Raw genomic sequence first — 15199 nt, 5'->3', positions numbered from 1 at the left:
ATATGGTCATAACTTTTTCCAACGGGCTAATTTGGCAAAGATTCCATGTAGTCCTCACCCCAGGCATACACCACAAGCCTGTAGACTCCCATTGGTTAGACCCCAACCACTGCAGAGTAAGGAGTGTTGAAAGATCAGTAACCCCTAAGGGCCCATGTGGTCACTCTCAGCATAGAGCTACAAACCCAACTGGAGCTCATTATTTACAGACATGTGCTGATAGGTCACAGCTGTTTGGGGTGTGACTGGTCTTACTGTACTTCCACAGCAGCATAATGAAATGTAGTAAGAGAGGGGACCTGAGGGATGTGTCAGCTGCCATGAAACAGTGGTACAGGTTCAGGCATAACCCGGAAACTGACCTGGAGACCCAAATCGCCACATGGAGTAACGGTGTTAGTTTGTGGGAGTGGCTCGTGGGAAAACAGAATATAATTGTATTCAACCTTTTTTGACAGGAGATGCCGAGAAACAGAAAGAAGCGGCCAATTGAGGCTCACGCAACACTTGCCAAGATGGCTGGAAGCAACAATGACTTTGCCACACTCCTTGCCGTGTACAGACGTTATGCTGACAGGTTGGTGTGGGTTGCATGCTGCCATTAAGTCTTTGCAAGTGCCTTGTCATTAACTGAAGTGGGTGTTTCAAGCAATCAGCCCCCAAGCTTGAGGTTGGCTTGTTAATCAGCAATGCTTTGTGTTAAACACAGTTTAGAGCAAAAGTAGGATTGATATGAAAATCATTTCCTGTTGTACTCTTTTCTTGCTTTCTTTCCTAAAACTGTGAGAAGTGCAGCAACTGAATTTGAGTTCCTTTTTTTCAGTTTTTAACCATTTTCCCTCTTTATTCTTTCATATTGCTTGAACAGGACAATATCAGTGTCAATGTTTCTATTGAGGGAAAACCTGCCCTAACCTCACAGATCATCACATTGAGACGTTTATGTGATTTGATTCTTTCCCTGTGAGTCTCCCTCGTCATGGTGCCAAAGGAACTACATACACTTGAGAGCAGTTAAGACAGCATCCAGCATCCACAAACAGCTGGAAAACATCTTGAACAGGCAACTGAAGGTACGATGCTACCAAATAATGATGCAAGATTGTCACTGTGAAGTTTTTAGTGAAGCCCCTAGTAAATAGAGCCTTTTTCCAAGTCCCCGAGTAAATTTCAGTAGACTTGAAGCTGTGAGTGGCAGGTGAAACGTCTGGTAACAACATGGTTATGTCCCAAATACTGATTAAACACTGTGAATACTTGAACACTTATACCTGACACTTAAAAATGTACATTGGAACACGACTATGGAGATTTCTTACGTGACATAACATAACGGGCGAAGGCATTACAGGAAGTGTACCCTATCTGTTGTTGTACTTTTTTGAATCTGTGTATTTGCATCGGCATTTTCTGAATGTTGAGAGAGTTTGAAGGCGAGCGTTTCCACGCACATCCGTGTCAACTGAACACTGACCGTCAAAAGTAATGTGACTGAAAATCCTCTTTAACAAGGTCCTTGGGAATTAAACAGTTTTTCTTGTTACAACAAGTACATGTCTGTGTACCTTTGTTATCAATAAGGCAAAACAAAGAAAAACAAAGATTTGGGACCTAAACTTGTACCTGTTATAAACGAGACTTTATACGAACAATGCTCTTCTTATCAGAGTTCAAATGTACCATACTTTCTTGCTTTTCATTGATACCACCTTGAGTGTCAATATTCTTGGCAGACTGAATAAAAAACTTCATTCCCGTTCTGGTTTGTTGGTTTGAGGTTTAAAGGGTGTATCTGTACAGTTGAGTCGGCAAATAAATATCCGTTAGGACACATCCCACCAGCCTGCGCATTGTGTGGATTGTCCAAACATGTCATTGTTAACCCATCTTTGAATATCTCTCGTGAAGTGCAAATAATGATGTTTGCAGGTAACGCCTTCCAATCCTTAACAGATGATGGGGGAAAAACTAGTTCCAAAGGCTTGAGTAGAGGATCGGATTTGACGAAACTGTTTATGGTGTTTTTCCTTGAGTGGTATTTCTGCCATGTTATTTTCCATCTTGTAAATCAGGCTGAGTTTCTTATTTTCCTTCTCATTTCCAAGGACTCCAAGCCAATATCCTTGAGCATTTTAGTGGCTGTTCCTGGTGAATTTTTGTAATTGCCTTTTGCGAAAACGTGCTGCTTGTCTCTGTATAGCTTCGTGATGTTTTTCTTTTGATATACTCTAGGACAGGCTGTATCTCTTATCTGTATATTTTCCCCTCTCACCCCTCCGCAGAGCTAGATAATTTCCAATTTTATCCATCTGAATCAAACAAAGGTTGCTTTTGTATTGACCCTGCATTAACAAAAGATTTTTTTCCTTTCTTGTCAGTTGTAGTCATCTGCTTTCCCCGAAGAGTCAAACCAGCCTGTGGCTCCTGTGTTGACTCAAGTCTCAAGATCAGTCTCTGTGTGATGACTCGCAGGGAGCACGGGCGTGGTGACTCGCAAAACTGGGGGAAAAATGAACAAATTAAACTTATATTAAAAAAGATCCATTTTGTGGCTCTTGTGAATTTTGAATTTTTTTCTCAAATGTGAAATGGAAACCTGCTGCAAACTGCTTGCTGACTGCAGTGACCAACATCAACAAGACAAATCAACAAGCAGAATCTTTCTTAAGTGTTTTTCTGTTTCATTGAATGATCAGGCAAAGTATGAGTGGATTAAGGAGCTGTTGCCACGGTTACACCAACTTGATGTGTACGCCTTGAGTGGATGTCTTGCACCCAAGATTTCTGATGAAACTGACATTGTCGAAGCGGAGTTCTCTGACAGAACTGCTATTGAACAGCCCAAATGTGAGATCCTTTCTACAAAATTATAAAGTTTATAGATTAATGATAGAATGTGCTTTTCAATTTGAAACACTAAACTCCTGTACTCTTTTTTTTCTCACACAGCTGAGAAGTCAGGAGAGACGCGGGTTCAGATCAGCAAAAGAAATAGCGAGGACTCTGTGGCAGAGGCAAGGAAGTGCTATTTAGAGCGCAAAAAAGCCAAACTTCATAGATGATCAGATGACTTTGCCCTGGCTGGCTCTGTATTGAGGAGACACATTGGGACCGAGTTGTGGGATAAAATTTTGCCCCATATAGAATTCAACACGTCATGAAACGAAAGGCCGAACTCCAACATTTTGGCCGAGGAGAGTTGATTTCCTTTGTAAAAAAAAATGTTCAGTATTCATTGCAAAAACAGTGTACTGTACATGTACTTGTCCAAATGTTAATTTGGAACCTATTTTGTAAAAAAAAAAATTACAGTATTTCTCTGATTCAACCCTCATAGTTTTCAAAACATTTTCCAAGTAGGCCTGAACGATTCGATGTTGTCTCTCCTAAATGTAACTCTTAAAAACTGTTATCGCTTACTGATGGCTGATACATCATTGTAGAGAAAAAGACATGAAAGAAGTATATGAAACTCTTCCCAAAGAGGCCTAACATTCTTTTTTATCTATGTGAAATTGTATCATACCTCTTATCAATGGAATTGTTATGCCCCTAACTGCAGTATCACTCTGAACTACAGTTGGACCATCCCAACTAAAGTGCTATAGTTGAGCTAGCCCAGCTACAGCACAGAGGTCCAGAGTAAGCAAGTAGGCGCCAACATCACTTTGTTTACATCAACTTGTGCCTGTAGAAACAAGTTTTTACTATTTAATAGACAAAGTGCCATATTTTAGATGAATTATGTCAGGTGTGAAATGCATAAAGTTGGAGAAGGTTGAGAAATTTTGTACAGAGACTGGCCAACAATAGTTGGGCAGCCCAGCTTCAGCCCAACAGAATTATACTATTGGTCAATCGTGGTTTGCCTTGTATGCAGTCTTTCACTTGGATTAGTAACTCGGAACTAATGTTTTTTCTTGTTATAATGTCCAGGATGAAGAGATTGCGTCATTGGAACAGTGACCGATGTAGACCGATGGCTTCGATGGGAAGACCAGTCAGCCCGTCATCATGGCAGCTGCTGTCACTGCCTTTTTCCTGTCAGTCTTTCTCCTCCCTGGTCTTTGGTTACATCAGAGTGCAGGCGTAGTCGGGAAAGATTCCAAACTTCTAATTCATGACAATAACTGACCGCCAAGTTGGGCAATTCGGTGAAAAGCTATGCAAAAGAGGAAATATCAAAAGAGCATATGTCTATTCCAAGTTGTTTTGCACTGTGTGTAGTTTCATGTCAGACCAGTGCTGAGAGATGAGAAATGTGAGAAATGATCTTGAGGACTGAATATTATTCACAAAAATGGTTCCTCCTGGAAGTTTCTACTTTCGTGTAGACTTTTTTTCACCTCTTTAAGTACATAAATGTAGACGAGTTGCATCTGCAAAGTTACAGCACCATGTTACTTCAATATGCCAAAATAAACCCACCATTAAAAACACATAATACAATTTCAAACAGAATGAGGTAGAGATTAAATGGTTGCTGAATTTTGTCCAGTCTGAGGGACCATCTTGTCAAAAAGTAAAATTTATTAAGTTAGACAAATTGTTAGAGAACGTTGCCAAATGTTGTCAGCTAGTATGTCATGGGGAATAATATCTACGTGTATGATATTTTGCCCACATTTACAGTATTTGAAGTATCAATCAACTGTGTTGAATTGGGTCTTTATGTGAACATAGGTTGGTTCCAGTACATGCCACACTCTTGCTGCATTAGAATGACCCTTCAGTTTTCAAGCTTGTAACTGGAAGCTACTTGTTTATGGTCTCTCATCATCAGGATGCTCTGTACTGACAACCATCTCATTGCTCGTCATGGTCGTCTGTTTAGCTATCTTGGACCCACCGTTTTCCATTCTTACATCTGTCCACCTGCAGAATGGTCAGTGTCATTCAGTCACTTCTTCACTGCAACAGGCCAGATGCAGTGGTTTGTCTGTATGGTTGGTTTTACATTAATTAAAGAGATTCTGCGCACACAGTTTCCCTATTCAAGCAGGATGTAATAGTTTTTTTCATTGTACCTAATATTGTACACGTACATGAGTTTATGATGTTGGGATCGATTTAAAGTAGTTACAACAATTCAAGTTACGATAAGTAGCATGTATTTTCTGTAATTGCCATTTCAAAGTTGTTTATTTTGTTGTTGAAAGTGGACGAGCCTATATAACCCCAATACCTCTATTTGTATGAATTGTAGGACAGCTGAGCATCAGCGACAGTACCAGCAGGTGTGCATGAGCCTCATCAGAACCAAGGGTGCATTGATGCATAGTTACCAGTGCCTGAAAACAATGAAAGAAGAAAAACAGGTAGGACCAACTTGTTCATCAGTTGGTATTGCTGTAATATACAGTGTAGTTGAGCTAGTTGAGCTGTTTAAGAGATGTGTGAACTTGAGACCTTTCATGTCAGCATCCCTGTTAGTTCATCTTAACAGTCCTCAATTTTCAAATGGGAGGATTGAAGCCTGCTAGAGATGACCTCATACATTTTCCTAGATCCAGCTGATTATAATGCCACCGAGTGTAATTAGTTCCACCTTTTAGTTATCCATAATACTCCCCACATTGGAAAAGCCATTGGAGTAAATTGCCTTGCTCAAGGACATAAGCGCTTTGGTTTCAGAAAGACATGACTCCTTCATATGAAAGTATATGATAATGGAGAAACCATTACCGAATCAAAGCCTCCATCAACGGCTGTTCAAGATGTCTACCAGAAACCTTCAGTATGTTGTTTTTGCTTTGTTGACAGTACTTCATTCTGGTCATTGCTGTGCTGGCAGTCATTGCTTTCATTGGTAACCTCATCCCTAATATCTGCTTGGCATACTTGTTAGGTAAGTCACTTCTTTTCAAATGACTGATCCATTTAATATGTATACAAATGATTAGAGAAATGATTAAAAACTTAAGAATTATTTCATTTTTAACTGGTACATTATAACATATTTCATGAACATTTGTTTCTTTGTGAATTGCCTAGCTTACAGTTGTAGATTTGACTCAGTTCATTTTTTTATGAGGCAGGTCCATGGTATAGCACAAGAAAACTTACATTTTTATCTCTAATTTATTATTTTTTAAATTAATAATTTGAAGTTTATTTACCGTTTATTTATTATTGCAACATTAAAACAAGGAATTATGCTATTTGCTTTTATTTTCTTCATGATCAAAATACTCAAGCCCATGAATTACTTTAGCCAGAAAAGTTCAGATGTGATAATTTTACCACGTTAAGAATGACTGATATTTCTTATGGCACTTTTCCAGCCGTGTTCCTTGTACTTCTGCTTGGCCTGCACCAACGGGGATTGCTAGCTCAGGCCTACGCCACCTCCCTGCAGGTGGTCGTCATCCTACTCAAACAGACCAAGAAGAAGGATTAGGCTGACAGAGATCTTGGATTGGTTATCTCATTTCCTGGTCCTTTACATCAGTGCGACAGGGAGAGGGAGATATTGGTAAAATTGACTGTTGAACAGACAGAATGTGACCTGTGGTTTGGAGACTGTTACCATTCATACATAAAGATATACCCGCCGCTAGTTCTTACGTTCTAAGGAGTAAAAATACATATGCCAGATATAAATTGGGTCCCTCAAATGTGCCATGAAATTAGTAACTGGGTACATTATTCTGAGTTATTTGCTCATGTCTTGGAACTCCGTGTTTGTGTTGAAGTCTTATATCGTACTCTTGCTTCTGAATTTTGTTCACTCTGAAAAACAGAGAGGGGTCCGTAGCTTTTTCAAACAGAAGTTTTCATCCCCTCATAAAATGGCCACCTTATCTATCAATGCATATCTGTAGACAAGGCCCCTTCCCATCATAGCAATAATGGACACATTTTCAATATACGCCTCGTCATTTTAGATTTTTCCCAATATGCCTCTTGCATCATTAAAGTGCAATTTGTTGGAAAGTGATGGTATTTTCCTGGGGTGCTTTTTAGAGCAAAATTCATTATTGAAATATGGGTCCAGTACACAGAATTTGCACGAGTAAGTAAATTTTGTAAAGTAAATTTATGTGCTACTTGTTACGTTACAGAAGACATAATTGAACACAGTTAATAGATTCTTCAATAAGTCGGTTCGATATTTTAAAAAGGTAAGGTCGTTTGAAAAATAAAGCAAACGAGCAAGTCGGAGTACAGCTATGTTGATAGGGCAGACCTTGCATGTAACTATTGTATATTACCATGGAGACCATGTTCAGACTGGTTATAGTATTTGTATAAATTGGTTTGTTATGCACTGGCATAAAAATTGGGATTTTTTTTGTAAATAAACAAACTTGTTGAAATAAAAATCTCCGGATGCAATCAAGTTACCAAATGAATGTGTTTCTTTTACTTAAAAATCACTACAAATATAACGCAGCTCAAAATAAAGACTGGTGAAACCATCTGAATCTCTGCACAGATATAAATTACCTATTTTGTTTGTTAGGTAAGAGCTATAAACAAAATTATAGCTTTATGGTACAAATGCCAGAGTTTCATGAACTCTGAATGAAATTATCAAATCACTTTCAAGATAACGGCGAAAAAATAATTCATTTTTCATTTTCCTATGATAATATCACACAATGCCAAGAATTTTATAAATACAAATTATCTAGCATTTATGAGGTAATTGAGTTAATTCGTGAATTTTTTCAATGGCACTGGATATTATAGAGCTAAATGCATTTTGGAAAAATGACAAACTGATAGAAAAATAAGATTTTGGTAACTGTGACAAAAAGTTCTGATTAATAAAATATGCGTACATGTATAATGACAATTATGGTGATATTTTTTCCAGACAAAAGGAAAAATGACAAACTGATACAAAATCAGAATGAGATTTTGGTAATTGTGACAAAAAGTACTAATTAATTAACAAAGTATGTATATGAGGACAACTAAGGTGATTTTTTTTTGGACAAAAAGAAGAGTCTAATTTGGGATACCTGCCATTTTTGTGATATTTTGAGAGTCACTGCAGAACAAGAAATTTAATGCAAAATTACACATAGTTTGGCGTTTGACAAAGAACACAACTTAAAACATCACTGGCTCTGTAATTACCTCGTATTCCTCGCAATAAAGTGAATTTTTCTTGGGGGTTACTTATTTCCATTTCCCATCTTGCTTGTATGAAGCAAGACCTTTGCCTCATACATACTGTACACTGCAGTTCTTGACACACTCTGTGCAAATGGAGTCAAGAGTGGACTCTGATGTAACTCTCCTCAGATAGGCCAATCAGCAACCTCGGCAGCTCCTGGTGATTTGTGGTACTGTGTTTGGAATTCTCAAGTCCCGTAACTATTTCAAGCTTGGAATGCACTCAGAATATAAGTAGCAGTCCCTTTGAGGCCCCATCTTTTCACCGTAAGTGCGGTGACTACAGCCACTCCAATGGCGCCCCCAATGAACAATCGCCGCTTCCATTTTCCAACCTCTTCACCGTACCAATGAGTTTTCCTCTGGTTGTCGAGACATCAGTAACAAATCAGTAACCAATCCGCTCGGCGGTGAGGTTCAAGACGTCTTAGGACCTCGTCCGCTGCCCGCATCCCGGACTGCACTGCGCCATTTATGAAACCCGTGTGGTGTGTGGCTGTTTCTGTTCCAGCCCAATGCACCCTGGAAAAGGAAGGGGCGGGGGAAGACAGCCTTTTATAGGAGCAACATGGATTCGGAAGACTCAGATATTCATCCTCAGAACTGGTAGTTCAAGGGATAAATATGTTGCATCATGGTGCAGTTTCAATCAGAGCAACTAAGCTACCATCAAGCCCTAGACCCTTTTCCGGGTCTAAATTTATGCTGAACTTTGTAGGACACCAAACTGAACTACCGTAAAACAGTAAGCTTAGCTACTGACTCGGTATTTTATGCTATGCACCATACCAGCACTGCCTTCCCTACAGTCAGATATGTCTAGTCCCAGTTAAGCAATAAAGTGCCTACTCGTGTATCACATTGAGTTGACCCCCTACTGTGTCAGGGGTCATACGGACAACAATACAAAGGGCAATTTCAAGACCCTAAGTCCATGTGGGAAATATAGGAGCTGTGTTCAGTGTTAAGTCAGCAACCTGAAAAATGGAGTCCTGAGCCCACTGTGAAAGGTCATTGCTCCTGGTGTCATAATATTGACAGGGCAACCACCATTGTCAGACTCCAGTGCCCAGTCCTGGAAAAAGAGAACAATCAAACAGTTGGATTTATTCACTTGCGTTTTTTTTTCCACTAATGAAACTACAGGTTTCTGAAAGTGCAGGCACCAACTTGGAAGCCAAGCGAAACCTGCAATATGGCACATGTATGTGGGTTCTACAAGGGGTTGGGAAGACATGGGGGAGGCAATCATATTGCTGATTGCTCGCAAACAACCACAATGTATACTGACCTTTTCACAGTAGTCCAGTGGGTCTCTTGCCTTTGGCCCAAGGAACTCGGCTAAGGAGTCCAAAACAGCTTGCTTTCTGGTTGGGGCTGTTTTTGAGGAAGAAAAAAAATGCTTCCATTTACCTTTGGCAGAAACAAGGAGTAAAGAGGACTTTAAGGGTCACTGATCAAATGGTTTCCAAAAATAAGAGAAATTCTCTTTTTTTTCTCCACGAAGAAGAAATGCAACTTACTTCAATGTGACTCCACTCTCTACTGTTGGCATAGAATCCAACAATGGCAGGGTTGCCGTTGGATGTCATGCAATCGTAGGTGAGTTGGAGAGGGCCTGAGCTGAGACCTTCAATAGTTGGTTTACTCCCATTGCTGACAATTTCACCAGAAAAACCATCCTCCCTCCAAAAAGCCTACAAAGGAAACTGAGACTGTATGGCCTGGACTTTCTCAGTAATTACTAACCTGAGCTACATTACTATGGTTGCCGATATCGATGTACATATTAAAACAAGCAAGCAGAGGTGAAAGACAAGATGTAAGCTAACAGGTACTGTCTTTCTAACAGACAACGAATCAACATGTCATCTTTAAACTACAGTCCACAAATGAAGATGTCTTAATGGAATGACATGCTCACAGTTACTTAATTAACATGGTATCGCTTTCAATGGTAGAATATTTGAAAATTAATTACTGTCAAAGATTCAGAAGACCAGGGGTGCGTTCTATGGCACAATAAGTATGCAAGTACATGTATTGGCATACCCTGTATACTTTATTGTTTCTGATATGCATATGCATGCAAAGTATTGTGTAATTGAATGTGCTCCCCTCCCCCGGAAGAGAGATAATTTATTTATTCACCGTTTGATATGTGACAATGAACTTGATGATATGTCCCATCGGAGACAGCTGTGCCAGATTGATCCTGCTGAATGGCTTGGCAGGGGTGTAGTTGATGACAACTAGAACAAAATAAACTACAAATGTACAGGCTGGTTTATACTCCCCTTTAAGGAAATGCAAATTCTGAATTTGACATTTCAGAGCAGTGTCTGCTCTGCAAATACGTTAACTCATTCCAACTTTGATGAAAAAATACAATTATTTTGCTAGTCATATTCACCTTCATGCCAAGCGTGACCTGATTTTAACAACTTTGTGCTTTGAAAAAGAACAAATTGGAGCAGGCATTTTTCTCACCAACTCTAATTTCAAGAGTTTAGGTTAACATAACTTACTTGAGCAATGAAGGGGTGCGGCAACGACCACATACTGACAGCTGAATGCTTTGCTTGAAGCAGTAACCACGGTGACCTTGTCAGCCTCCTGTTGGTCAATGTGTTCTACAGGCTGGCCAAGTAGCACTTGCTCCTGGCCTATCTTGTCTACCAGTAACTTGGAAATTTGCTGAGCTCCACCCTCAATTAAGAAAAAACATGTCTGACTGTTCCAAATATAATTTGATCACATGCATAAATGTATGTTCACCCATAAAGGCATACTACAGATATTTAATAATGATGAAAATAATGTATATTTATACCGTGCCATATCTGTCAGAACTAGACACTCCTTGCACAAAATTACGGAGGGTGAAACAATACTTTATACAGTAATTGGCAAATAATAATAAGATAATGAACACAGATTTACGAAGGAAATGAAACATATTGGACAACTGTCTTGTATATTTCAAAGTCTGTTTCATTAATTTTTCTTACTTTGTTCAAAGCACTAAAACTACGGAGGTTTTTGATGTCTAAAGGAGAAGAATACAATCATTCAATTCTGAAGCAAGAATTGAATTTCAGGGCATGGTTGCAGATGGGGGGTGGTGGACTGCAGCGGGCAGGGAGATAGTGAAGAGTCAATGTGGGTTGCCTTGAAGGAGTGAAGATTGAAGAACAGTGGGGAATATGTGGGAGTAGGAGGAGGCTGCGAAGTAGGCAACTGATGATATCCCCCAAGGAGTGATGTGGACATAAGAATGGGAGGAGAGGTGCGAGGAAGTATGCAGGGAAGGCAGTGCAGGGCAGAAAGGGATGAGGACTGGAGAAGTGAGGACAGTCCATCTAGCTGTCATTGTAGAGGAGTGCGGGGTCAGGTATTTGACAGGGCAGGGAGTGCAGTGTTGCATAATATAGGATTGGAGCTAGGAGGGTGGGAAGTAGGGGTACAGAGGAGGTGGGGGGCCTTAAGGGAAAGACAGATAAGCATGCAATACTTTTATCCTGAAGCTGTTGTTGGAATCACCTTCTGCTTCTATCAGATTCTTTACGCCCCCAGCACTGCTAATGTAATGCATAAAGTACATGACTGACATCATACGTGGTGAGGCACCATTGATAAGAGCTGTGGAGAACACTGACTAATACTTTACTGACTAGTACTTTAAGTGAATAATCTCCTGACAACTCACTGTATGACAAGGAAGCTGAGATGTCTATTTGAAGTGTTAAGTCTGAGAATGGATGAACTTTCACGATAGTTACTGTAATTCACCTCTTCCTTTATAAGTAAAAAAAAAGCATGAAAATGTGGCCAAAAATTCTAGCCCTCTGAAATAAACGATTAATCAGTGAATGTTTACCTTCTAACCCACTGGCCACCTAGGTCCCAGACATCCTTCCCATAAGCTCCTTCCAGCTCAGTTGTGAGTGTTCAACCTCCTACACGGTCTGGAATAGCACCGATTAAACAGAAGAGCACTATGATGAATCATACGTTAGCTTCAGCTGGGGCTAATTTCATAGAGCTGCTTAAGCAAAACATTTTTAATCATGAAAAACCTTGCTTGACAAATCAGGTTACCAGCCAAAACTTCTTATGATGTATATTGTTTTGGAATGTATTTACCTGTCTTTTGGTTAGCAAGGATTTTTTATGCTTAACCCCTTCGCGCCGGTAGACGGTAAGAGCCGCTGTAAAAATTGAGATCCCCAACCTGCTTTTCAGCTATTATTCTCGGCCCATGCTCGAGCAAACACGGTGAAAGGAGGCAGACCCTGGCTCTTGTATATATGGTGATTGGCCTTTGTATGTAGCCCAGAAATGAAAAGACCAAATTTGCATCATAATCACCAGCCTCACAATAGTCCCCACTTTGAAACGAGGCAACGGGAATGTGGAAGCGTGAGTAGAGCCGCATGCCATCCAACAATGAGCCTTTTCACTGTGTAATTCAAAGCATGCAGAGCACGCAGGGCCACAAACTGAGAATTTGCAGTTTGGCAGGTGGCCTTTGTGGCAAGCGAGGCTGGAATTCTTGGAGTCGGATTTCGGAAAATAATTCCCGTTGTCAAGGGTTTAAGCAAATTCTGTGCTTAAGCAGCTCGGTCAATCGGTGAATCCAGCAATTTTTACATTGGGTGGATATTAATTTATATTGGTGATGCATGCATTTATGAACCGTACTCAAGGTGTTACCCAAGGGCTTGTGATAAAATTGAAGAAGTGACTCAGATCAGACTCCCACCCACAACCTCCTGCTTACTGATGCAGGTGTCTAAACACTCAACTGCCAAGCTTACCAGGGTCTGCTGGCCCATCTTTGTTGCAGTGTCTCTTGGGGGTTGGAGCTAACACACGTTAACACACTCTAATTTTCATCTGAGAGTGTACAAAACTGTACGGTCTTTGCATGCACACAATGCACAGGGCACTTATCTGCCTGTGTGACCTTTCTTTTTTCCACTAGCAAAGAGGACTTACATGTATGCAAGCAGCCCAAAGAGCAATAATACTGCCATTACATTGAGGCCACCATGCATTTCAGTGCACATGGACCCAATCTAATAGCACACCTGCATGTAAGCCTAAATTAAACCTACCAATAAAAATGCAGCACTGTTACTCTGTATGATGTCAGGCATTCCCAGTAGTGGCTGAGAAAGAGATTGAACAAAAGATTTAATACAAACTTTTAGCCTCTACAACCAGAACTTTGCACCCTGGCTTTTGTTGCTGGAGTCGGTAGGCAGCAGTCAGGCCAGCAATACCAGCCCCTACGATGATGAAGTCCCACTCTGGTGGTAATGTCGAAACGGATCCGTCCGCCATATTGCCAGCTCCTTGAATACCACTTCAAGTTGTCTTACTGATGAAAATAAGACAGAAGATGAAACAATGTCAAAAAATGTCACAGCATAACTTACTAAAAGTAGGTAAAATTTCTAAGGGCAATGAGGGGACACCCTTGTCTGAGTATCAGCCATTGTTTAACAGAATTCTAAACTACAAAACAACTCTGCAAAAAGTGTACAGGTTAGACAGGGGGTACCCAGAGGAGCGCACACATTTTTTCAAGGATGCACTGAAAGCAAATACCGGTTTACATTCATGGCATTTCAAGTTTCAAATTGAGAGATCCTGTGGGGTAAGGTCCTGGACTTTCTCTTGGGGGCATGTGAACCTGTGGCCCCCTCCCTGTTATGCCACTGTCTATCAGACACCAATACCAACATCTCTTCAATGAGCCTTTTGCAAGTTAAATATGAATAAAATCTGGAGTTAAATCTGATTGCAAGTGAACATAATTTGAATTTCCCAGACAAAAGACTCTAGTTCTTAGTTTTGCTCAGTTCATTTATTTTCCACATAATGTTACTCTACAAAACAGTTTCACAAAGTGTCTACATGTGGATGGGGGCCCCAAGAAGCAGTGCTTGTCGAGTGGGGGCCCCAAGAAGCAGTGCTTGTCATGTGGGGGCCCCAAGAAGCAGTGCTTGTCGTGTGGGGGCCCCAAGAAGCAGTGCTTGTCATGTGGGGGCCCCAAGAAGCAGTGCTTGTCGTGTGGGGGCCCCAAGAAGCAGTGCTTGTCATGTGGGGGCCCCAAGAAGCAGTGCTTGTCATGTGGGGGCCCCAAGAAGCAGTGCTTGTCGTGTGGGGGCCCCAAGAAGCAGTGCTTGTCATGTGGGGGCCCCAAGAAGCAGTGCTTGTCATGTGGGGGCCCCAAGAAGCAGTGCTTGTCATGTGGGGGCCCCAAGAAGCAGTGCTTGTCGTGTGGGGGCCCCAAGAAGCAGTGCTTGTCGAGTGGGGGCCCCAAGAAGCAGTGCTTGTCGAGTGTGGGTCCCCAGTTACGAATAACCCTGATGTACTCCACAGTATAGATTAGGAGGAAGAGATTGGGTACCATGAATGGATAAAAATTGCTGACGGTTAGACAGGTAATTTCTGATCCATTACAAGGCCACTCCTCAAATTCCGTAATATTCTACTTTAAACAAAAGTTTATCATGATCAACTGTATCAAAGGCCTCGGAGAGGTCCAGAAAAATACCAGTTGTTGATAAAGAATCATCTAAATCAGTAGATACTTTAAATAATAAGTTGAGTACCGGCATGTGTAGTTGAACGATTTGCACGAAATCCATACTGGTCATTAGATAATATATTGTACTTATCTAAGAACTGCATCGTATGTTTGTAAATAACTCGTTCGATAATTTTAGAAAATGAAGTAAGTGCAGTCTTGGTCTGTAATTACTGATAATAGTTCAATCACCATGTTTCAAAATGGAGGTCACCCTAGCAATCTTCATGTCATCAGGTACTACGCCAGTAGAGATAGAAGGATTTATGACAAATGTCATGGGCACAGAGATTGCATGGTTCACCTGTTTGATTAATGAGCTATTAATCAGATCAAAACCTGCACTCATTTCGTAAGGTAAGTTACTGACAATATCAAGAACTTCATTTCTTCCCTAACCAGTTTTCTATGAAAACTCTGACATCTAATACAAAATCACAACTTGAACACACTTCATGGGTTCTGTCAGTG

The 15199-nt window shown here is 40.6% G+C and overlaps 2 protein-coding genes across 4 annotated transcripts; one reads left to right on the top strand and one right to left on the bottom strand.

Moving 5' to 3' along the window:
- Positions 1-869: 869 nt before the first annotated feature.
- LOC147798182 (ADP-ribosylation factor-like protein 6-interacting protein 1) lies at positions 870-7342 on the top strand. 3 transcript variants are annotated; one of them, XM_087141157.1, is made up of 8 exons: positions 870-1073; positions 2697-2847; positions 2950-3014; positions 3937-4043; positions 4784-4885; positions 5207-5318; positions 5764-5848; positions 6285-7342. In XM_087141157.1, exons 4-8 carry the CDS (start codon positions 4015-4017, stop codon positions 6398-6400), a joined length of 444 nt encoding a protein of 147 aa, XP_086997283.1. In that variant the 5' UTR covers positions 870-1073; positions 2697-2847; positions 2950-3014; positions 3937-4014; the 3' UTR covers positions 6401-7342. The 3 variants fall into 3 exon arrangements, with proteins under 3 accessions (XP_086997283.1, XP_086997282.1, XP_086997284.1); XM_087141156.1 differs by lacking the exon at positions 870-1073 and having other exon boundaries at positions 1101-2847; XM_087141158.1 differs by lacking the exons at positions 870-1073; positions 2697-2847; positions 2950-3014 and adding an exon at positions 3154-3650.
- Positions 7343-7387: 45 nt separating this feature from the next.
- On the bottom strand, positions 7388-13476 carry LOC147798181 (putative flavin-containing monoamine oxidase A). Its single transcript, XM_087141196.1, has 8 exons — positions 13338-13476; positions 11642-11781; positions 10656-10836; positions 10279-10379; positions 9647-9824; positions 9419-9504; positions 9105-9202; positions 7388-8649 (listed from the first exon to the last, which is right to left on the bottom strand). Exons 1-8 carry the CDS (start codon positions 13474-13476, stop codon positions 8505-8507), a joined length of 1068 nt encoding a protein of 355 aa, XP_086997322.1. The 3' UTR covers positions 7388-8504.
- Between the last annotated feature and the right edge of the window lie 1723 nt (positions 13477-15199).

This window comes from Acanthaster planci, linkage group LG09 (genome assembly GCF_054643075.1).
Source record: "Acanthaster planci isolate LZ-2023a linkage group LG09, COTS_SCS, whole genome shotgun sequence".
In the NCBI taxonomy this organism is placed as follows: Eukaryota; Metazoa; Echinodermata; class Asteroidea; order Valvatida; family Acanthasteridae; genus Acanthaster; species Acanthaster planci.
This window is presented reverse-complemented; position numbering and strand designations above follow the sequence as displayed.